The sequence below is a fragment of the Pan troglodytes genome, chromosome 7, assembly GCF_028858775.2.
Source record: "Pan troglodytes isolate AG18354 chromosome 7, NHGRI_mPanTro3-v2.0_pri, whole genome shotgun sequence".
NCBI lineage: Eukaryota > Metazoa > Chordata > Mammalia > Primates > Hominidae > Pan > Pan troglodytes.
Genome location: NC_072405.2, coordinates 10,687,167 through 10,712,508, shown reverse-complemented (window position 1 = coordinate 10,712,508; position 25,342 = coordinate 10,687,167). Strand labels below are relative to the sequence as shown.

The 25,342-nt window shown below is 40.3% G+C and overlaps 1 protein-coding gene across 3 annotated transcripts in view; it reads left to right on the top strand.

Moving 5' to 3' along the window:
- CSMD1 (CUB and Sushi multiple domains 1) overlaps positions 1-25,342 on the top strand; it is a 2,064,385-nt gene that overhangs the window by 1,275,463 nt on the left and 763,580 nt on the right. For all 3 annotated transcript variants that reach the window (XM_054657204.2, XM_016960221.4, XM_054657205.2), the window contains one exon: positions 12,740-12,817. In XM_054657204.2, coding sequence (XP_054513179.1) covers positions 12,740-12,817 — 78 coding nt within the window. The remainder of the gene's footprint in view (positions 1-12,739; positions 12,818-25,342) is intronic.

Here is a 25,342-nt window from a genome sequence, read left to right as displayed (position 1 = left end):
TAAAACTGCATTCATTTGAAAATCACGCAGAGGCTGGAGAAAAAAAAAAAATGGTATTTCAGGACAACCTGATCTTCCCATTATGCAAAAGTCACAACTGGCCGGGCATGGTGGCTCACACCTGTAATCCCAGCACTTTGGGAGGCAGAGGCGGGCAGATCACCCAAGGTCAGGAGTTTGAGACCAGCCTGACTAACATGGTGAAACCCTGTCTGTACTAAAAATACAAAAAAAAAATTAGCCGGGTGTAGTGGTGGGCGCCTGTAATCACAGCTAGTTGGGAGGCTGAGGCAGGAGAATCACTTGAACCCGGGAAGCGGAGGTTGCAGTGAGCCGAGATCACGCCATTGCACTTCAACCTGGGCAACATAGCAAGACTCTCACAAAAAAAGTCTCAAACGTTAGATGTTCACATCTCCTGAAGCTGTTTTGAATCGTGTCAGCATCTGAAGGTGTTACAGCTTTGCTCTGTAAAATGAATCTCCCAGGGCTTAGAGTACATGCCTGGAACTAGGTATCATTTAAGCTTCCCCATGGGTCATGAAGGAGAAATGTGCTGGTGTGTGTGTGTGTGTGTGTGTGTGTGTGTGTGTGTGTGTGTGTCTGAGAAATAAAGACTTTGACCACCAATGCTGTGAGGTTTCTCCTACTGTGAAGTGTCACCCCTGTTTAAGAAGGTTAGCCCCCAGTGTTGAGACAACAAAAGGTCTACGGCAGCAGAAAGGAAGTGGTTATTGTTGAATGTGTTGTTCACAGATCTGAAAGGACACATGTATTCTGTTGAAGTGCTTAAAGGAAATAGTTTACAGTGAGGTTGTTGTGCTTGGACAGCTTTTATTATTCCCATAGATAGAAAAGGCAGAAGCAGTATCAGGAGTTGCCAAAGTCACGTTCCAGTAGCTTCTCCTCTCTCTCCCCTTGCTTTTTTCTTCTGTAAGCTCTATTGATTGATTAAATGGTAAGGTGTGCCAATTTCTCCATTGAAAGTGAAGATGACGTGGCATGTTTCCAACTCCATGGACGTCTTACTTGGGGAGTGGACAGGTTCATCCCCAGCTTCCTGTGTGCGGTGAAGTTTAACGGGAAACGCTGAATAAAGAGTTGCATTAACATTTCACGTTGAATGTAACAAAGACTTGGAAAGTTCTTCATTTTCTGAAAAGTATTTTCCATGCACTTTGTGTAACCACACAGGCTAGACATTGCACTAGGTGCTACTATTTGCCATGTCATGTAATCTTCACCACAGCTCTGAGGGGCAGGTGGTGATCATCTTTATTAAACACATGAGGAATCTGCGATTTAGAGGCATTTTTAACCTGTCAAGGTGACATCTCTAATGAGTTCCAGAACAATGATTAAGTCTTTCTTACAACTAACTTCAAAATCCCCACTGTGAGGGAGATTTTTCCTATTAAAGATCCAAAAGCTGGACACACGTAGAACTGGAAATGCCTTCCACACAGGAGGAATGGAAAGCAGCCAGTATATATTTGTACATAATATGTGCCTGATATGGGGGCTACAGTGTGTTCTATGTGAATGACACCACTGGCCTTCCCCAAACTCATCTGACCGCCGTACGCAGAGTGCACTTTCCTCTGTGCATAGAGCATCTTCTTCGTTCATGACAACACTCTTGCAAGAGATGTATTATTGCCCTTACACGTCAAAAGAAGTCACTGAAGTTAATTTTCCCAAAGTCTGCATCGTAATGAATGGTCCAGGGAAAATGGGAACTTTGTTCTGAATTAAATACCACCCACTTTTCTTGAGATTCTGCATTATCTGCCTGGAAAAAGAATGAGGAACTAGACTTTTAGGGTAGTTAATTCAAGGCCTTCTTTTAACAGATGAAAAAATCGGAGGCTGTGGCTCAGGATTTCAGAACATTTCAGGGGTGAGATTGGAGCTCAGCTATCTGGGCCTCTAGGGCAGTGGCCTTTTTGCTGAAACTGGGATTTTTGTAAAAACGTTGTTCACCTTGCAAGGTGAACAACTTGGAAGGCTTTTGATAATCCCAGCAGGAAATTTGGGAAATTATAGTGGCAAAGACTTTAATGCAACGAAGTATAGAAAAGAAGAATGAGTTAATAGAACAGGACACAAAATCTTTCCTGGAATTTGTGAATCGTCTGAGATACCTCTGTTTTCCACCTCAGGAGGGTTTGCTACATCTCAATACATAGAGTGCAGGAAGAATGTTGTTTTTGAGCGCATTGTCTCACCCCCTGTTCTGCCTCCCGCTTTGCGCTTTCTTATCTTCTAGCTTCTTCTATTCTCCCTCTGTTTGGAGGGAAAAGGTTTAAATTGGCTCCGGTGGTGTAAACCGATAGATCACTACAAGACTAAGTAAAATAATCTTTAAATTCCACCTGCTTCCAAGTTAAATCCTGAATGTGCTTATGTCTGAAAACTTAAATCACAGAGAAATACGTGATTTAAATGGGGTCCCTGATTTGGTAAGGAAACGTGAGATGAATAGTTAATTGCCTTTCTTCCAGTAAAGCATCTTATGCTAATTACCCTTTACATTAGTAAAGAGTTCAGTCATCAAGGTTTTGTGGACATTCTGACACTAATCCTCCGTACTACCTTGACACAATGATTCATGTAATAATATAACTTCATATATGAGACATTTATCTTTTAATTTAGTGCTGCTATTAAGCGACATTAAATTAAAAGATTCTGATAACCAATCAGGAATGTCAACAATACAAATGGTTCACATTGTCAAGTATAGTAAGTACCTCTGTCTTTCCCGGTGCAAAAGATGACTTATAACATCGGGTTTTCAGAGGATGATTTTCCTGACCAAGGAAAGGACACTGACTGATTTAAGGGTAGAAATAAAATTTGATAATCTAGTTCCTAAAACTTGGTTGTCAGTTTTTCTCAAAGGTCCCTATTCAAGGACATCAAAAATCCAATAAAAAAAAATGCAAGAATGCCTGAATATCTGTAAGCTGACAATGGGAGCTGCAGTCAAAATAACCTTGTGAAGACAACAACTGTTTCCAGACTTTAAAAAAAAGAGTCATTGTACTAACAACTCGCTTCTCGTAATGTAATGTACAGACCATGAGATAATAATAGATTTATCCCAAACAATGGTCCAGTAGCGCATTATTTTAAATGTTAATAAAAATAAGATAGCATTTTTCAACCACCAAATTACTGAACATTTTCTTTTATGTACTAAAACAATGTGGGCAGAGAGGCTTTAGTTAAGATATTCTTATTTACATCAGATGAAGTAAACTGGTCCTATAGTTCTAGAAATCAGTTTAGCCTAGTAGATTAACAGCCTTGACTAAATAATTCTCATTCTAGCACATTATTCTTGGAAAATGACCAGAATTTGATGGGTGATTGGTGTAATGTACCATTGTAGTAAGTGAGAAAAACTAATTTCTAATGATAAAGGAATTAAATACATTATGAATAATCTATTAAAAATACCTTAGGAAAACTGTTCAAAGAGGTCATAAAGGCAGAATAATAAATATTAACAACTTTATTTTTATTCTACCAATATTATATGTCTTCACCTATCAACTTATATATACAATGCACATTGCATTAATAATAAATACATAAACGTTCTAACAGTGGTTGTCTGTGGTGATGGGTTTACAGAGTTACATTTTCTTCTTGATTATTTAAAAATTTTCTCAAATATTCTGCAATAACCTGTGATCCTAATCTTTCATGGCCATGTGACAAGGACCCTGTTTTTAGCTGAACTAAGGGGAACGTCCCACAACAATATCTTCATGAATATTTCACTGTTACGATAAATGATAAATAAAAGCATTTCATGGAAAAGAAAAACAAAATTAATATTGTGTGACTCAGTGTATATCTTTTCTTATAGTGGGACTAATATTAATAGATGTTTAATCATATTTAAACAACTAACATACACGTTCATTAAAATACTTCTGAGATAAACGTTTAAAGAGTTGATTCATCAAAATCTGAATTTAAAAAATTTAGCATAATAGAAAGGAGTGTTTACTAATATAATTTTGAAATATAATTATCAATGAAAAACTGTAATAATTATCGATGAAAATAAAAATTTTAAGTGTAAGGTGTGGTTAAAGTCAGGGCTATAATTTCTGAAGCAGACTCTTGAGATATGGTTAAGCCGGAAGGTTCCAGTATCAGACTTCACCAGAGCAAACCCTGCTTCTACCATTTCAAGCTTTGTGACCTTTATTATTTAAGCTGTTTGTACCTCAATTTTTTATTTTTTTGTAAATGATTGTAGCAGTAGCATAAGTCTTATAATATTTTGGTGGAATTAAATAGGATGTACTCCAGCATTTTAGTACCATATACAAAATATTTTTTAAAACTATTACTCTTCTTGATAATTCCGATGATGATAATGTTTTATTAGATGACTACCGTACTTCCATTGGATAAGTGACCAACAGAGTTACATGGAAAGTTGAACCATACTGTCAAGAGGCGTTTGAACCAGAGCAACTCCATCTTGAATAGGAGCTGGATAAAGGCTGAGGCCTGCTGGGCTGCATTCCCAGGAGGTTAAGGAACTCTTAGTCACAGGATGAGAGAGGAGGTCAGCACAAGACACAGGCCATAAAGTCCTTGCTGAGGAAACAGGTTGCAGTAAAGAAGCCAGCCCAAATCTACCGAAACCAAGACGGTGACGAGAGTGACTCTGGCCACCCTCACTGCTGCACTCACATCAGCACCATGACAGTTTACAGTTTACGAATGCAGCATCACAAAGTTACCCTATATGGTCTAAAAAGGGGAGGCATGAATAATCCACCCCTTGTTTAGCATATCATCGAGAAATAACCATAAAAATGGGCAACCAGCGGCCCTCAGGACTGTTCTGTCTATGGAGTAGCCCTTCTTTTATTCCTCTATTTTCTCAATAAACTTGCTTTCACTTTAGTCTGTGGACTCGAACTGAATTCTTTTTTGCATGAGATTCAAGAACCCTCTCTCGGGGTCTGGATCAGGACCACTTTCCAGCAACAATATGGCAATAAATAGTAAAGTGCCATAGGCAACACCCATCCCTGTGAACAAGGAGCGGCCAGTGAATTAGAAGGAACCCAAACAGGGTGGAGTTCTGGAAGCAAAGGGCAGAAAGTGCTTTCAGGAAGAAGTGGCTGATTGTTTCGGAGTGAACAGGAGGATGGACATTCGACCAAAATATTTAGCAACAGAGAAATTACAGCTGATGAGATTTAAGAGAGAATGGGAAGAGATGCAAAGAGAACCGTTCATCTGAGGGGTTTCCTCCGTCATGTCCACAGGGAGTAGGGGCTGCAGCAGCTGCAGAGGAATGTGGAGGGAAAGATTCCTGTCTGTCTGCAGGCCGTGTGCATTTTAAAAAGCTGTTTGCAGGCCGGGCACTGTGGCTCATGCCTGCAATCCCAGCACTTTGGGAGGCCAGGGCGGGAGGATCACTTGAGGTCAGGAGTTTGAGACCAGTTTGGCCAACATGGTGAAACCGTGTCTCTACTAAAAATACAAAAATTAGGTGGGTTTGGTGGCAGGTGCCTGTAATCCCGGCTACTCAGGAGGCCAAGGCATGAGAATCACTTGAACCCGGGAGGTGGAGGTTGCAGTGAGTCCAGATTGTGCCACTGCACTCCAGCCTGGATGACAGAGGGAGACTCTGTCTCAAAAAACTAAAAATAAAAAATAAAAAAGGTTGCTTGCTTTGTCTTAGTTTGTAAATATGGGAAATGGAACAACACATTTTTATAATTGGGTTAATCATGTAGAAAAGAAAAAATGATCATGCAGAAGAGGAAAAAAATGACGGAACCACATTTTCCAGGTGATGAGCTTTAGGGCAGACATGGAGTCTCAGGTTTTAGACTGAGAAATGGTTCCGTCCTTCCGGAAAACAGCCACAGTAGAAACATAGCTCCTACTGATGTTTACAGTGTATCAGCGCAAATCACACATTAACAATAATTAGCAGAGAATAGGAAATTGGCTCAACGCTTACTTAGAAATTTAATGGGTCTTAGGGTGTTTAACTATACAGGTACTTTGATGAATAATTTGCAAAAAATAATTAAATGTGTGTTTAAAATATAAGGTGATCTGAATTTCGATGACTCTTCCTCACTGTAAAACACAAAAAAATCTAATGAAGAAATGTTAAAATTTGGAGGGGAAGGGGATTATGTAATTGTGTCTATTAATGAATAAATTAAACATTTTGAAAGCAATTCTAAATTCTAATATTAGAAAATAATTTATTATAGTGTAAATGCTCCTAGAAAAAACGGAATCCTAGAGTAAAAGCGAAACAATGTAAACCATTGAGATTTCTCCAGGTGTGTTGTGTTCAAAACATGTTTCACTTAAAAATTGATAAAGCTCTGAGATAATTCAAGAACAGTTGAATTTTTATTTTGCAATCATAAACTAGACAAAAAATGCTCCAGATAACCAATGAGCCATTAAAAAAATTCTTTTGTTGTTGATTTTTTGAGAAACTAAAGGGTCTCACTCTGTGGCCCAGGCTGGAGTACAGTGGCACCGTTTTGGCTCACTGCAAACTCTGCCTCCGGGGTTCAAGCAATTCTAGTTCCTCAGCCTCCCAAGTAGCTGAGACTACAGTCGCCCACTACCATGCCTGGCTGGGGCTAATTATTTTTTTTATTTTTTTTATTTTTTATTTTTATTTTTGTGATAGAGATGGGGTTTCGTTATGTTGGCCAAGCTGCTGTTGAACTCCTAACTTCATGTGATCCCGTCTCAGCCTCCCAAAGTGCTGGGATTACAGATGTGAACCACCATGCTTGGTCAAAAAAGTCTAAATACACTGTTTTCCCAAATGTAAGTTAATACATATGATGGAATTGGAAATTCCATTTGCTGTGATACTATAAAAAGAAAAGGTAAATATAAAAGATTAGTGCTTATGGAATGTGATTGTTTACTTCTCAAATTTAATAGAAATCTATTGATTAAATAATTGTAAGACAAATTAGAGAACAATAGTATGTCTGACATTGGGAGCTTAATAGATTCATTTATATGTTATATATGGAGCTTATTATATACATATATAATATGTAATATGTTATTAACTTTATAAATATGTATAAACTTATATGTTATATACTTATATTTTACACATTTATATGTATACATGATTATATACATATGTGTGTATGTGTACATCTATCTGTCTATCTATCTATCTATCTGCATAGTGAGCCCTTGCAATTCTAAGGATTTACAAAGATTTCAATATTATTGTTACCAATTGTAGTAAATATTCTTTTGGTGCACTACTTAAATAAAACTTTTTGCCTAGAAGAGGCATTGATAAAATTATAGTAAACCTGCAAGTTAATGAAAAGTCGAAGACACAAGATTTATATTTTTCACCCATTTCTCCCAAACTCTGAATTCTTCAAATTTGCAAGTAGTTGGTCTCTATACACAAAACAATTTCCTCTGTGATTTGTGAGGATTTGCAATGGCATCTCCTCATATTGAGTACATTACATTTGTTTGAAACAATTTTGCATTTTATTTATTTGTTTGGGGTTATCTGAGCTCCCTTTATAGGTAAAGCTTCTTTCAGACAGTGAGTCATATTATCTAATGAAGGACGGTACAGGTGTATTAAGAGTAGAAGATAGGACTTGGTTTCCTAAGAGAGGTCTTGGAAGTTCAGTGGATCTTGAGGAAGGCAGATGTCTGGCTGTGGGGGATGGGGCAGGGGGATGACAGGGAGGGATTGGGGAGCAGGCTGAGCTTTCCCAGGGGCTACAGAGGAGGGCAGGATGCTCCAGCTAGAGAGGACAGGGAAAGAAGTGGCATCAAGTAGCAATAGTTAAATTCACTTCTTACATTATTGCCATTTTAAAAACAGTAATAAGAATCCACTGTCATTCCAATATAGTAACGGTTTCATCACATTTTCAAACAACCTACAGAAAGTGTGTTTTAACCTAACCACTGAGAGATTATAGTGAAGGCAGCTGATGTAGAAGAAAAAAGGAAAACTAAAGTAAATGAAACAACAAAATTAATGTATCCCTTAGGTATATTTATTGTGGTGGTTTTTGATTTTTCAGCCCTTAAACTAAAAATATTTCCCCCATAATTTATCTTCCTAAATGTTGTTATCAGAAAAGAGATTCATCATATTTATTTCAAGTTTTTGTTTGTTGCTTTTGGGGAATTTGTTTTTTTAACCTCACATACTTCTTGGTTTGCGATGAGAAAACCTGAAGTCAACTCTCAGCAACTTTGAAGCACACAACACATTGTTGTTAACTACAGTCACTATGATGTACCAGGGATCTCTTGAACTTATTCCTTCTATCAAACTGAAATTGTCCATCTTTTGACCAACATCTCCCCAGGTCTCCCAGCCCTGGCCCCTGTAGACCACAATGTATTTGAAATTGTTGAATCTGAATTACTGAGGAATCACCTTAGCCAACAGACACCAAGGAATGTGAGACTAACTTTGGCGTGCATTGAAGTTATCTTCCACACAATAAAACAAAACAGAAACTCATATGAAAACTAGATAACTGTACTGACAAAATAAAGCTAAACCAAGCTTACCTCCAAAGATTGTGACTTAGCAGGTCTGAGATTAGACACAAAAGCTATCTTTTTTCATCAATCACGAAATATTTTTATCATTCATTCCAAGATCTGAGAATGAATGACTCAATAGTTTAATTCAGGAGAAAGAACAGGTTATTGCAGGGATTTGCCATAGGTGACTTATCTTTCTCCTGCATTCCTGCAGCTCTAGTTTCTCTCTCTCTCTCTCTCTCTCTCTGTCTCTCTCTCTCTCTCTCTCCTGTTTCTTTGCAAATGAAAATCTCTGCTCAGCTCTGAGGGGAGTTGGAGGGAGGAAGAGGAGGGGGAAGGGCTTGGAAGGAAGAAAAGAGGAGAACCCAAAAACCGTGTGGAGAGAAGTGTCCAGACACCTGGTGGACCCAGGACCCACAAGTCACCTTCCCTTTTTGTACAACATTGCCAAGATTAGCAGAGCTGTCCAATAAGAGAACGTAGTAACTTGAAACAAATTACAACTCAAGAGAGCAGATAGTCTACAGCGGTATAACACTGTCTTGTTGAAAAATAATAAATAAATACATGTATTCCCTGGTGGAGATGTAGCTTTACAGAGCATCAAACACTTGTTTGCAAGAGTACGAAATTTATTAGCTCATCCAGCTTTCAGATAGGTCCTGTCTATTCGCATACCTTGATGGTCCCCGAGAGACTACTCGAATTTTCTGTTTAGATTCTGAGTAAACGGAGCTCTGTTTGTCTTATCTGTTTAGGGTGAGTGACATTTGCGTTGAGTTCTATGCTCTTTATTATTTCCCATTGATTCTCTTATTTGTTATTTATTGTGCATTCATCTCCTCTCTCCTGAGTAACTTTAAGATAAAGTTATTTCAGCACAAGAAAGTGGGGGTGATAGGTTTGCCATTCTGGATGAAAGCATTATCCTGGGGAGAGCTGGCAGGGGACTTCTGAGTGTGCCACCAGGAGAACCGCAGAAGTGGACGCAGATACCCCATCTCATGTTCCCTTTCCTGTGATATTTGTCACCACAACACAGAGATGAGGATGAGAAAACACACAGATGAAGAGGCAGAAGAGAAGAGGAGGAAGACGCCAGGTGCCGTGGTTGCACCTGAGCAAGTCCCTCTCTGAGAGTTCCGTAGCGCAGGACGTTCATGAACCAGCGCCCTTTGGATGGGGTTGGACCTGGGCTGGACGTTGTGAGCCTGGGATAGGTGAATGTCTGTCTCTGGGCTTTCTCTGAAACGGGCTGAAGATGAATAGCCACCCTCTGGCCAGCCCTTCCTTGGAGGGGGATCTGCGTGGCCCACCTCCTTGTCTTCCACAAGAGTCAATGCCAGGATCCCTGTGGTCCAGTCATGGCTCTGATCACAACAGTTTTTTCCAGCCATGTAACCACATTGGACTTATTTCTTCATTGCTAAGCTACACTGTTGGGAAAACTCCTCAAAGTTTATATGTTCCTTCCAGTCTCTCGTTTCTCCCCGTTGCCCTCTTAAAATACCCAGGAAAAGTGCTTGTCTTTTGGGGAAAATATTGCTATAGGAAATATAGCAAACATTTGCTATAGGAAAATATCTTAGACTTGGCAGTTTATACATAATATGTGTTTCTCACTGCTCTTGATACTGGGAAGTCCAAGGTCAAGGCTTGATACAGAAGCACAGCTGGCAGCATTGGTTCCAGATCTCACCTTCCTTCTTCCAGGTGGACCAGCTCCTGCAGCCCTGCCCTCCTGTCTCCATGCTCCCCAGCCAGTAGCCCACGTGGAAAGGTTTGGAGTTTGGGGCTGGAAGATTTCAGTTCAAATTCTGCATAGTCTTCCCTGTGCACCTGTGAGCCTTGCTTCCTGATATGAGCTGGTGGTGTCATAATTCCTATCTCAGATGGCTTTTGGAAGGATGGAGGATGCTTCCTGAAGTGAAAAATACTGTACAATGTCGCTGCAAAGAGGCTAACACATGGTATCAGGGACTCGAGAGGTAGAGTCCAAGAGGCATGGTCTCCAGGTGCGTCAGAATACACAGGGGCCAAGCACAGGGAGACCAGAGAGGAAGCAGGTGCTTAGTGACATCAGTGAGGGAAGATGGTCCCAAAGGGCAATTGTGCACCTAAGCCTAGCCCTCTGCATGTCAGTGATTTGAAAAGAGTAACAATCACTGCCACACACAGTCGGTTACTGAGTTGGCTGGGCTCAGGACACCATACTAAAGATGGTGCATTGATCATCTCCAGCCTTACGCAGTCTTGACATCCTGGCATTGTATTTAGTCAGAGTTTTCGAGAGAAACACAGCCAGTTGGTCATGGGTATGTGTGTGTGCCTGTATGTGTATAGATAGATTTATTTATACAGTTCACCCTTGAACAGCATGGGTTTAAACTGCATGGATCCACTTATCTTCAGATTCTGTTCAATGAATGTATAGAAGCATTTTTTGGAAATTTGTGACAATTAAAAAACTTGCAGACAACTCTTATAGCCTAAAAATATCAGGAAAAAATCCGAAAAAGGTGTGTCATGAATGCGTAAAATATATGTAGATACGAGTCTGTATGTTAAGTAACTGTTTATGTTATTGGTAAGGCATCTGGTCAAGAGTGGGCTATTTTCAGTTAGGTTTTTGGGGGAGCCAAAAGATATACTCAGGTTTTCAGCTGTGTGTGGTGGTTGGGGGGGTGGTCAGTGCCCCAACCCTTGTATGCTTCAGGGGTCTCCTGTATATACTTCATATCTATATGAATCTCCTTATGTGCATGTGTTGACACACACACACACACACACACATACACACACAGATTTACTATAAAGAACTGACTCACATGATTATGAAGCTGACAAGACCGAAGACCTGCAAGAGGTAAGCCAGCAAGTTGGAGACCAGGAAAGCCGGTGTTTTAGCTCCAGTCAGAAAGCAGAAAGCAGGAAAAACCAACCAACCAACCAAACAAACAAACAAACAAAACATGCTGCTGCAATTTAAAGCCCATCAGGCAGGAGGAAGTCTTGCCTGCCCTGGGACAGATCAGCCTTTTCTTCTATTTGGGCTTTCATCTGATTGGACCAGGCCTACCCACACTGGGGAGAGCCGTCTGCTTTCCTCAGTTGGCTGATTCAAATGTTAATATCATCCATGACATTCTCACAGACACACCCAGAATCTCCTGTGGCCCAATGTCTGAGCACCTTGTGGTGCAGTCAGGTTCACATATAAAACTAACCCTCACACTTATTTACACATAGAGTCACAGGCTCAGAGGCAAGTAACTTACTTAGGTCATGGGGCCACGCTGTTGTAAGCAAAGATTTGGAGCCGATCTGCCTGATCGCAGCTGCTGTAGGTCCAGTCTCATATGGGGACTTCAGAAATGTTTCCACTGGGCACTTAGTAAAGCCAAGTGTGGGATTGCTTAGAAGATCATAACATTTTATATTCTATAATCACAAGATGCATCCCCCATTTTTTTCCATAAGTGACCAAAAAAAAAAATGAAACTTATTAAAATGTTTAATGCAGGCCCTAGTACATCAAGAAACATATTTAACTCTCAGAATGATGATGCTAGAAGCCAGGACCTCTGTGCCTTTTGCACAGCCTGGAAAGTGTGTGGAGGGACTGGTGGTGTCTAGCACTTTATCTACAGCACGTAGAGCATGCCTTTCCTCTACTTGCTCCCCACCCATACAGATTCGGTAAACTGTAAGTGACTAAATGAATATATGAATACATGAATGAGCAACTGGCGTTTTTATCTAAACTTTTTTTCATGATTATAGCAAACTTAGACAACTCTGTAGTCAGGATAGATACATGAAGTGAGTGATCTGCCTGAACAATTTGGGGAATGATAATGATTGGTGGAATCTGCCACTCCTAGTGGTAAATAGGATTGGATGTGTAAAGTCAATGGCAGCACATATTATTTTTAGCTTCCGACACTGATACTGTCAGATGTGATCTTGCTGCTTGATAGCCTCACAATAATTATTTACAAGCTCTTTGACTTCATTGACTTGGTATCATTCACCTCTTAGAACATTTCCCATTTTCAGGGGTTGATAGAAAGCAGTTATGACTGGAAGTGCTGTGTGGATACAACATGGTTTTATGATATCCAAGTCTTACCTGCTAATGGCTTGGTTTTGTTTCTTCCAGTGAAAAAGGCGATTGAGTTGAAGTCAAGAGGAGTCAAGATGCTGCCCAGCAAGGATGGAAGCCATAAAAACTCTGTCTGTGAGTCCCTTTCCTTTCTATATGAGGATTAATATGCCCTTGTAAGCAGAGGAGAGAATGGAGCAGTTAAGAAGAAGCGATCCCACCCACCACCTTCCCCACGTTATCTCTTCCTTCTTTTCTATATCCAAAAGTATTTTTCTGGGAGAAAGAACATTCACTAACTTCACTTTGTTACGGAGGAATATCGTGGTGGTTCTATCTCCTAACCATGTGTCACATCTGCCCTGATCACTGTCTGAGACTGGACCCTCCAGATGTCTCTCTTAAGTAAATGTGACACGGTCAGTCATTTTCATACCAGTCTCTCTCCGTCCTTGCACACGCCACACACACCAGACCAGACTGATCTCTGGAAAGGAGAAGTTGGTTCTTTTCTTTTGTCTATTAAAATATTTTTGACCATTCACTGCCTGGAAAGTAAAGTAGCTTTCGGGCAATGTCTACGTCCTTCCAAAGAGAAAACAAGATCTGCAGACATGTTTGGCTGATGACTTTTGCACGTGCCCAGGACCTGGTAGACACCAGATCAATAGCTCTGGGAGGAATGAAGGTGTCTCCCACACCTGCCGTTTTGGTGCCTTCTCCCCAATGCCCGTCATCATCACTCAGCCATAGGAAGCCCTGGCCATGCCTGGACTGGGTCATGGTGCTTCTCTGCCAGAAGTGCCCTTTGTCCTTTAGCTGAAAGCCAACAGCCTGTGTGCTTCTTGGAGACTCAATGTGCAGACCCTTCTTTCTCTGCAGGTGCAGTCAGCTCTCCACTGGTTTTGCTCCCCCCACGACCTTACACATGTCATAACAGTTACTGGGTACCAGCTTCACTAAGGGTTTGCTTTTCTTACAAACGAGAGATGAGTACCGTCTAGTGAGATACCAAGTGGGTTGACTTCCTGTAGGGGCTGTTTTCTGCTCACGCTTCTTCTAGGACTTTCTACCCATTGGGTTGTGTTTTCTATGCTTCCCTGGCAATCTTTTCATGTGATGTTTCTAGCCTTGCTCTGCGGGTGCGCCTGTCCCTGGTGTTTTGCATCTGTGCATATTGTTTTTCCGTTGCCTAGCAATTAGTGGAAGGGCTGGCATGGACATATGAACCCCCTCGGGTCAATCAATTCTGTTTTCATCTGCATGCTAGAGCAGACTACTGCATGAGGTTTTATATGCAACAAATATTCTGCTAAAACTAATAAAAGAAACAATCAAAATCTTTTGACAACGATACTATAGATTGACCTACATCTTCATCACTTTAGGATTTCCTGACAATTGCTTGTGTGACAATAATCCATAGTCTGTGCTCAGTCCTGTGCAAGTTGAGAGGGCAGAGAGGTAAACCTGTCCCCTGGGCCTCAGAGGCAGAGGGGAGCCACCATACTCTGACTACCCATCTGGTCTTAGGTCTCTCCCACTTCCAAAAGAAAAAAAAAAATCAATCTGTAAATGTTTGCATAGCACTTTCTGTTGAATAATCACAGCCAGTCACCCTTTAATGAAATTAGATTGGAAAAGGATGGGAAAACTGAAGGGAAAAAAAATCTGAGAAACAGTCGAAGGAATAAAGGGTTTTTTAAAAATAAAATTTTAACCTTTTGGTATTGTTAGCTTTTAGTGTAGAATGTTCTGTAGAGGGAGATATAGTATTTACAATAGTTTGAAAATGATTTTTATGATAAAACCCTGCACAAATGATCTAAAGTTCAATGTAGAACCACATATCCGGCCAAACTCTTATATTAAATCAATATCAGGTTGGATATCCGATCAATTGGGCATGAGATTTTTCTGCTACTGTAAGATTTAGGCAGAGCTTTTTTTCTTTTGTAATAAGGAGAATATCTCTTCTGTCCTCATCTGAACACAAATTGACATATGCATAATGACTCATTTGGTATTAGAAAGCATTCTGTCCTTTCTTTTAACAGTATTAAAATATTTGTCAAGCATGGGAATTAATCATTAGAGAAAATGAGGAATGGAAACCGTGAGCCTTCTAAGATGAGGAAGGTAATCAATGGTAATGTGTCATTCCAGAGAAAGGTATGACAGAGAAAATGAAATTGTTTCACTGTTGAAAGGACATAGGATTTGAAGTGAGAGGCAAGGATTCAATAGCTGTGCAAGTATGTGCCTTATTCAAGTTCAAATGTCATCGCTTACACAATTATTAATAAAATAGTAATCCTTTCCATAGGGTTGTCACTCAGATAAATCAAGAGGGGTGTAAACTGCCTGTTCCAGAGTGTGGCATGCAGTGGGCATTCTGTACACCTTAGGGGCCTTCCATAGTAAATGCAGGGAAGTGAACCACACGGGGCGAACGGCAGGGGAGGTAGGCCCAGGCCAGGCCACGTTCCAGCGCGTCATGCATGCCTTAGGTGTTCCCACTATGAGCCCCATTTCCTCTTCAGCGCCTCATTAATCCCTTACCATCTGTAGGAGACTGAGTATGAAAGTGCTTTACGTTCTTGATACCCAAGGTGACACTGGCTGCCCACATGCCTGTTGCTGACATGAGGATTTCATCTTCTGTCTGCAGGGAGTGAAGTGCTGGTGCCTTCAGTGGAGGCCTCATTCCTTTTCAAGCAATTCCATTAACTTGAGTCTCTCCACTTCTGCTTCACCCCAAGATCTGGGTTCCTCTGGGAGACCACAGCTCTTGAGATTCTAGAGATTAGATCCAAGTACACAAACCTCTCTTGCAGAAGTGATATAATCGTTTCCCCAACTAAGGGTTTTGTTGCGGATATGACAGAAGATTTATGGAAAATGTCTAGCTCAGGGTCTGCAGGCACTGTTAGCTCTTGTTCCACAGCCCACTCTGTTTACTTCCATCTTAGTATTTTTTATTCTGTAAGCTGGACATTTTTGTTTGTTTATGATCGTTCTTTTTCATAAGACTCCTCTGGGAGTAAAAGAAGTGACAGCAGTGGCCAGGGAATTATCTGTTCACTGTAGAGTGTGAGGCTGTCCCTGTTAAGAAGTTTTCATCCAGTGCTGGCTTCAGTAAAGCCAGACAGGGGTGGACACTGCTAGCATCTCCTGTATTCTGCCCGTGGGAAGCACCAGGGTATGGGTGGGAGGCTGAGCTGCCTCCTGCAGTCCCCTGAAGCTGTCTCTGGTCCAAGGCACAAAAATCAGAGGTCACAGTTCTTTGCAAAGGGTGACCTTATGCGTTCATGTCCCTCTGGATTTCAGCACCAACTTTTGCCCCCTGGTGCCTCCAGCCTAGAAAGCAGCCACACCTTAGTGGCGACTCCTTCCCATGCCACTGCCCTGTCCCTGGTGGTGTCCCCAGATTCACCCTTTTGTAAACAGAAGCTTTGAAAGTAGCCTTGCCTTACTGGGTTCTTCTCCAAATGACATCTGTTTCCTGGTGGGACCCTGTCATGGTGATAGAAAATGTTCAAGGTTTTGGTGAATTCAAGAGGGCAAGTTCTACCCAAAGTTCTAGATGTTAAAAAATAAAAGTAAAAACAAACACTGGGCAAAGCAAGAAATCCATGCCCTCTGACTATATCAGGTCCACCCAAAGTCCTGTTCATTATTACCCTCACCTCTGCTCACTGTCAGGGCATCAGCAAGAGTTCAGGAAGTGCACGAAGAAAAAGAGAGAGATCATGACAAGGAATGGAAGAATTTCCCTGACGGCCTCAGGAAACTTGCAATTTGATAATTAATCAGATGAAGGTCACTAGTCTGGTTGTCTAAGGTGTTATCCAAGCTTATTGTCTCATGACCAAGAAAATTAAGGGGCATGGCCACAAAGGGTGAGGTTGGAGTGAAAGTTTAATATGTGAGAGAAGAAAGCTTTTCACAAGGGAGAGGGGATCCCAAATGGGTTGCTGCTTTTACAGCTGAATTACAAAGCTTTTATGAGAAACTCTTCTTATCTCTGTACCTGTTTGAGTAACTTTTCTAATCTGTAAAGCTGTCTGCATAACTACCCCTTATTTATGTTGTTGTGGTTATGTCCCTAGGCAAGTACAAAGCAGCACTTCTCTTTTTTGTATAACTGTGGATTTGTTTTAGGAAGGCCCCCTCTTCCCTGTGTGAGTTCCTATGGAGCCCACTGTGTATATGCCTGAAAAAGGGAGGAAATTTTTCCTGGGAGCTCGCTAATCACACAAAGAACAGAAGGCTTCTGTGCTGAATCCTGCTTGCTCATCTGTCCAGGTGCAGCCTGACTTTTCCCAGGCTGCTCTATTTTTGCCTGTAACTGTGATTTTTCAGGCCGGCTGCATCTCCAACAACCAGCCTTCACTGTTTAACTGACTGGTTTTTCCTTCTGCCGCAGTGATGGAGGACTGCTCTAATTATAAGACTTAAGAGAGCTAAGTTTTTTTGTTTTTGTTTTTTGAGATGAAGTTTCACTCTGACACCCAGGTTGGAGTGCAGTGGCAGGATCTCAGCTCACTGAAACCTCTACCTCCCGGGTTCAAGCAATTCTCCTGTCTCAGCCTCCCAAATAGCGGGGACTACAGGTGTGTGCCACCATGTCCGACTAATTTTTTTGTATTTTCAGTAGAGACGGGGTTTCACCATTGGCCAGGCTGGTCTCAAACTCCTGACCTCAGGTGATCTTCCTGCCTTGGCCTCCTTAACTGCTGGGATTACAGGCATGAGCCACCACGCCCAGCTGAGAGTTAAGTTTATGTAGATATGTAATACCTGGTAAAATCTAGGTAAATAAATACCTAGATTTAAAACAAACTTCTGCTTCTTTCACTTGAAAGATGAAAGTGCCTGTGTTTGGAAGTCGTGCACATCCTGCAGGCTCATCTCTTCCTCTGCTTCTTCCTGCTAGGCCAGTGGAATTTTTCTACTGGACCTACCTTGATTGTACCTTTAGTTCAATATGAGCCCCTTGAGAGTTTGGGGTTTTCCCATCCATGACCCACAGATCACACACCATACCTCCTCATCCGCTGACAGCCCAAGCTACCAGTACACAGCGAGTATCTACTGATGAATTAATGAATGAATGGATGAATGAATGAATGAATGAATGAATGAATGAAAAGGGAGGAAGAAATCTCTCTGTGCTTTGGAACAAAAGCCCTATAGATTCTTTTATTTATGCCTCCTAATCTGATGAGTCTTTTGTGAATTTTGCTTTGGGAACCCAAGTTCATCAGCTTCTTTACACAGCCTTGCTTTCAACCCTCCGCAATTCATTTTATCATTAACATGCACAAAACCTAACCACATAGTGCAGCGCGACTGGAGTCTTTAGAGATATTTCCACTCTTCTGTGTGGTGAGGGCGACTCTCAACATTAAGTGTAGAATGAGAAGATTTAGAATTTCCTTTTTCACCAGCTTGTAATCAGTAATGTTTGAAGAAAAACCCAAAGATATTAAGACAGTCATTAATATCTTAAATATCTAAGTATTTTATGATTAGATGGTTTATATGCTCTAAATTTTGAATTATTTTAATCTTGGAAAAAATGCAATGTAAATGGGCAATATTATGTCTCCATAAGGGCGTCTGGAATAAAATGAGCAAGCACCCATCCCCCATTTTCTTTCTCACCCTGAAATGGTGAACTGCTCTTTATTCTGAAAGTAGATTATTTCAATACCAAAGAAATTATTAAACTGACACTGTATATATTTGTTTGTTGTTGAGACAGAGTCTCGTTCTGTCACCCAGCCTGGAGTGTGGTGTGATCTCAGCTAACTGCAACCTCCACCTCCCAGGTTCAAGTGATTCTCCTGCCTCAGCCTCCTGAGTAGCTGGGATTACAGGCATGTACCACCATGCCCGGCTAATTATTCTATTTTTTAGTAGATATGGGGTTTCACCATGTTGGAAAAGCTGATCTTGAATTCCTGACCTCAGGTGATCTGCCTGCCTCTGCCTCCCAAAGTGCTGGGATTACAGGCGTGAGCCACCGCACCTGGCCAACGCTCTATTTTTTAATGATTGTAACAGTACATGTCATTTCTTCTTCTTCTTCTGACCATTCTTCTTGGCAGAAACCAGTTTTAGCAGCTTTCAGTGTGAGGATTACTAAAGTAGATAATCTGTGGTTGCCCTTCTAACTCGAAAATATATACATCTGTAGGAAGAAAGATAAACAAAACATTGGTTGTTATTTTGAACTAGAGATTTCCCCCCATGTAAAGTTAAAGACAATTGACTTGACCAATTCGATATTGATTTGTTGTAGCTCACTCAGATGAGCTGATGGGACATGCTGTGTACGGAGGAGCATTTGCAGTTACAACAGTTTGTAGCCATGCAGGATGGGGCAATTAATCCAGAACCATTATCTAATAAAAAGCTGATTTTTTTTAAATGTGGAAAATTGAGCAGTCTAATGCATTGCCTTTATGCCCCTGGGAAAAATAACAACACAACATTATAAAATAAATGCCCCTGGAATTCTCCTGTATTCAACCATAAACATTCACTTCCTTGCCCTTTGTTTCTATTGGGCAATCAATGTTTTCTTACCCTGAAAAGAAAAAAAAAAAAAGAGACCTGAAGCAAAACAGAATGATATTCGCCCCAAGTTTCCAAAGAGACAGTTCAGTTAATGAAAAGCAACTGATGGACTCTTGTCCTTCATAACGACACGCAGTGGTTCCATCTCCCTCTGGCTTTTCTTGTGGCTCAGGCATAATTTGGAAGGGCAGATTTTAAAACTTGTATCTCTGTTTTTAGAAGGCCACATAAAGTGATGTCTCAATTACTGTATGTACTTAATGGTGTAATTGTAACTGTAGAATGTTTGGATTGTCTTTTTTAAATACCCTGACTGGTTGAACCATTTTCCAAAATATACTTCAGAAAATAATTTTCCACCTGTATTTATCTACTTATAATATTCGTAGTTTTAGTTGTCTTAAGTTTGGAATAATTTATGAACAAATAAAATACACTAGTGGGTAATCTTCTCTTAATCGTTAAATTCCAATATGCTAAAAAAAAATAAGGTTTAATCCTATATCCTGAAGAGTCTCTTGCCCTCATGTCAGCCTCTGAGTTTAGCACCATAACCGCCAGCAGCAGGTTCGGTTCAGCCCGGGGACAGACTTTCGTAACTGTTCTCTCTCTGGGATCTGTAGAAGCTGAGACAAAGGAAAAGAGAAGTCATGAATTATCATGAATAGGGCTACCATGAGAAATAAAGAGAGAAGAAAACCAGCTCACTCGTATTCATCTTCGGAAAGTTGTCCCGAGATGATCCAATTCCAGAATGGACTGAGGTGGATTACGTGGCTTAACCTGCATTTCTCTTCTATGGGCCAGAACTTCCTATCCACGGGCTTACTTGAGAGTCACGTTGATGTCTAACAGGCATCTCTCTCACTCTTACCTGTCACAGAAGAAGCCTGTGACTTCCACCATTCAGTCCCTAGACCTTCACACCACCCCTCTCTCCGGCCTCTTGGTGAGCCCTGACTGCCCCCCAACATATCCCAAGCCTTTCTTGTTACCCCCAAACCACTATCGCCTCTCACCTGTATCATCATGTCATCCTCAGCCTCTCCCTGCCCTGACAAAGTCCCACCCTGCAACCAGAAGGATCTGGGTGAAATATCAGTAGAACCACATCCTTCCTCTTCTCCAGACCCTCAAACGTTTCCCATCACAGACAGAATGAGTCCAAATTCCTTAGGAAGACCCAAAGACCTCCTTTCCTCCCACCCTTGCATCCTGGTCCTCTTGGTTTCTGGGCTGTTTCTTGAGGACACTGGACACTCAACACCCCAGGGACTTTGCTCTCCTCTCTCCTCAGCCTGAAATGATGTCCCAAAGAAGCCATATCACATCCTCCCTCCCTCACATCGTTTCTTAAAATTCGCTTTCTCTGGCCACTGTCACTGATCACCCTAACTAAATATCATGTATCTTGAGCATCCACAACTTCTCCCATCCAAGTGCTAACCAGGCCCAACCCTGCTTAGATTCCGAGATCAGGTGCATTCAGGGTGGTATGGCTGTTGACTTGAGCATCCCCAACTTCTGTCTTCTTCTGATACTTGCTCTGTTTTTGTGTTTTTTAAGTTATTATAACATATCACATATACATATACGTGTATGTTTTTTTGAGTGTGTATCATAAACACACACATAAAGTAACCCTGTTCGTTTCATTTCTCTCACATCTCCCAGTAGAATATAAACTGAACTCCATGAGGGCAGGTATATTTTCTTTTGTAAAAAATTATTTTTCGTATTTTTTCCATAAGTTATTGGGGTACAGGTGGTATATGGTTACATGAGTAAGCTCTTCAGTGGTGATTTGTGAGATGTTGGTGCACGCATTACCTGAGCAGTATACGCTGCACCATATTTGTTGTCTTGTATCCCTCGCCCCACTCCCACTCTTCCCCCAACATCTACAAAGCCCTTTGTATCATTCTTATGAGGGCAGGTGTATTTTCTACTTTGTTCTCTGATCTCTACTAAGAATTTATAAGAGTCTCAGGAACACAACAGATGCTCAGGTGGTGAATTGAATAACCCAGGGATGTAGTTATGGGATATAACCCAGGGATGTAGTTATGGGATATAACCCAGGGATGTAGTTATGGGATATAACCCAGGGATGTAGTTATGGGATATAACCCAGGGATGTAGTTATGGGATATAACCCAGGGATGTAGCTATGGGATATAACCCAGGGATGTGGTTATGGGCTGATGTGTCGTGTGGGAAGAGGGTGCTTATGTTTTTCTTCAATTAGATTTTTATATTTCACATCTTCACTCACGCATTCAACAGTCCCTCGTTGCGGAGCATCCAGAAGCTCTCATAAAGATGATCAGCATCTGTTCCTTCCCCAGGGGAAATTATAGTCTTATAGTGTTTCAGATCACCAGTAAATATTTGTCACACAGAGTGCTGTCATAACGGTAGTAACATTTACTGATGATTGAGTAAAAATGGAAATTCACTGTCTTTCAAAATATTAGTAGATCAACCCATAAAATATAGAAATCCATAGAAACAGAGGATGGAAAGCCGTAGGAAAGCAGGGCCATGTGAGGCGCCACCAAGTCCTCGTTAAAGGACTTCCTCCGTGGCTGAAGTGTCTTATCTATAGACTTGCTAGGTACTGGCTAAGACAAAACTGTGCCCATTATCAAAATGTTATGTGTTGTATGGAGAAAAGCACAAATAATTAAATAATTCATCCATGTCAATAAAACACACTAGTTTCAGAATCATGATATCCACTGCATGGAAGGAAACAGGAAAATTATGAGAAATTTTTCAAGTTTCTGTCACAAGGTGATAGCAGCTGGTAATAAAAACTAATTGTCAGTCTACATTGGGTGCTCTAGTCAGTCAGAAAACACAGTGTAATGTACTAATTTTCCTCCATCCCACTGCTGAAGGAGTTCATTTGTTACTGAGTCAATGGCTGAGACATGCTTGCTTTTAGGAAGGTCATTTGAAGAATTTCAGCGAAATGCATGCTGCCTTTCTGCAGAGTGCTTCGCTCGATCCAGAGCTTGAGGTGGGATGTGGGTAAAAGGTGGGTGGGATGAAAAGAAAGGAGAATTGAGTGAGGACCTTCATCAGCCTGGATGCCTGACTCAGAACCCAGGATACCAGAGAATGGAAGTTGTGACATGTCCCCTAATCCTATCAATTGCAAATGATGCTTATGTAGTTTCAAGCTCAGAAACTTTATTTAAGAAATCATTTTCCCACGGACATTTTCATCAGGCCATAATTTTCCAGATAACCAGATATATTTTCACTCTATTAGTCTGCATATGGATAATCTTCGGTAATGAACACGATCCTCTTTACTCATCTATGAGAAACACATTTTGCTTCACAATAATATTATTAAGGAATACCAGGCGTGTTACTAGATTGCCAGAAATGCCTCTCATCATCAGGTCTTGCTTTTAGGGACGCGAGTGCTGTATTAGGAACGTGTGATTTATCTGAATGGTAGTAGGCCAGAGTGATTTCTAACACTGCTGCAGAAGCAGGCATGCCTGCTAATCCGTGTGCCAGATTTCTAGCACTAAGTGCTGTAGGTCTTGCTTTAAAGCCGATTTTGACGGTGGGAAAAATAATAGCCCCATTAACCTCTAACAGTAGTATAAAGGCTTAATAAAACAAGAAGGATAATTGCTCTAATCTACTTTGCTCCATCATAAAATGTAATAATTTGGAGTTTTGCAATTGTTAAAGACCCTGTTTTCTTAGCAAAGATCCATCTCCTTATAAAACAAATATAGTAGATTGTAAAAAATGCTTCATCAGTCAGGTAAGTAAATTATGCTTCCAGTTTCTAAACAGGCCTTTGTCACTGCAGGAGCTAAAATATCTTTTCAAGTGCTATGGAAAATATTGCTGTGAAGGGGATTGCTGTCTAGATCCATTTGAGAACAGCATCACTGGTAACTAGAAGCAAAACAAGATGTTTTGTCAATTATTCATCATACCGTTTACATCACATAATTTTTTAAATAACCAGAAAAAAGGTTCTATTAAAATACATAAAACAATGTATAGCCTGACTGGATTACAGGTGGTTAAATTGAATTGTAACCATAGAAGTAAAATGCTTTTCAAGTGGTTTCCGCATACAATTAAAGAATATAATTGATTCACTAAAGGGAAAAACTCACTTTGCGTAACGGCTAGAGAGCACATTCTTTTACCTCAAATAGTGAATGAGAAACAACCTAGAGATGATGGCAGACCTGAAAAAGGAAGTATAAATTTTAGCATTTCCATCACTACTTTTTAGAAGTGCAATGTAACACATGAATTTTCATCAAATTTTATATAAGAAAATAACTAAATTACTTTCTATTCCTATGTAATTGGATGAGGCAATCTCTGAACCTCTGGCGGATTATGAATGATTCATGTTTGGCGCCCACAGAGTCAAAACAATTCCAGCAGCAGTCAGAAGGGGGAACTGCTATATTGTTGTAATAAAATCATCTTACATCATCAAGTCTTTGTTAGTGAGTAACTAAAGTCAGAAACTTTAAAAACTAATCAATGAGGCTTTCTTATCAATTAAAGAATTCCATTTTATACACAAGGAAACTAAGTCAGCAAGATAATTAATTAGCCTTGATATAAACATAATGAAGAGACCAAGAGTTAAATATCAAGATGAACACAGATGATCAAAGGGAATTCAGAAAAAGTACATATCTCTTAAGCCTTGTTTTATTTAAAACACATTTTAAAGGTGTAAGGAGAAAACCGAAAGTGTTTTCAGGTGAAATCCTTTCATTAGAGTGCTTATAGAATTACAGAATCATGAAATTGAAACTGACTTCCATTTTCCAGAGAGAAATCAGTTTTGCCCAGACTTGATAATTTAGCCTCACTGAATGAAAAGTTTCAAAAACAAAAAAGCCACTTTAGACTGAATGATGATTATGCTGATTATTGATGACCTAGCAATATTGGGCCTGCAATTATTCATGGCATCAGGAGAAGCTGCTACCTTGTGTCTGCCCTCAGTGGAAGAGGAATGTGACCACATTCACCAGAACCCATGACCTCCTGGATCCTGGGGCCCCTACAGTCTACAGTCCCAAACTCTGTAGTCCACGTGGCCCATATATGGAAGGCAAAGCGACTGATAAAGTGTTCTCTTTCATAAATCTATTTTCATGGGAGTTCACATGAGCTACACTAATATAGAAATAAGGGAATTTAAACTATGGGAATACATTTTAATTCAAATGATAAAGAGTAGAAGAAATATATTTTATAAACTCCTGTTGACCTTTTTTCCATATTCTTGACCTCTAGTTTATAACTTGATCCTACACTTTAAGGATTAAAATGGACAATTGGACTTCCCTTACTGACTGTTGTCTTATCTGCAAAATGGATGAGCTTTAATGTGCATCAGGGTTATATAATGATGACGTTTGAATCTTCCAAAGTGCTCACTTTTTTTTCTGATCTGCCCAAATTTATTACCACACTACTTGGATTAAATTAGGTCATTTAATTACACCAAACAATTATATTGATTTGCTTTAGCATTTCTTTTGTCACATCCGTTGGGTTCACTGCATTTGCATTATATTCACAGAGAAGAGATGTGAAGAAGCAGTCCATGGTAGCTTATGTCAGAGAAGAAAACTAAGTCATATTTGAAGATATGTGAAAGTATATGACAAGTCAAAGAGATAAGCCAAGGTGAACACATTGTGTAATTAGTGAAGTGGTTCAGAGATGGAAGGCACCATATTTTGCATGCACTGCATATTATTCTTATTAGAATACTTGCAGGAAGAGCAATGTGCCTGTCTGAATTGCCTATTTTATGGTTTGAACTGTCAGTTTGAAAGGCATATGGAATAACATCAACCATGTGACATCCGAAGAAGATACGTTCATTATGTATCTGGGAAAATCATGGCTTCAAGTGAAAATTCGAGGTAACTGATATGTAGGAAATGTCTCATTCCCTGTCCCCCTATAAGAAAATCTTAACAGGCTTTTTTTTTGCACAGGTGCAAATATACAAATGGTAGGTCTTCCACAAGTCACATTTCCAACATTGGA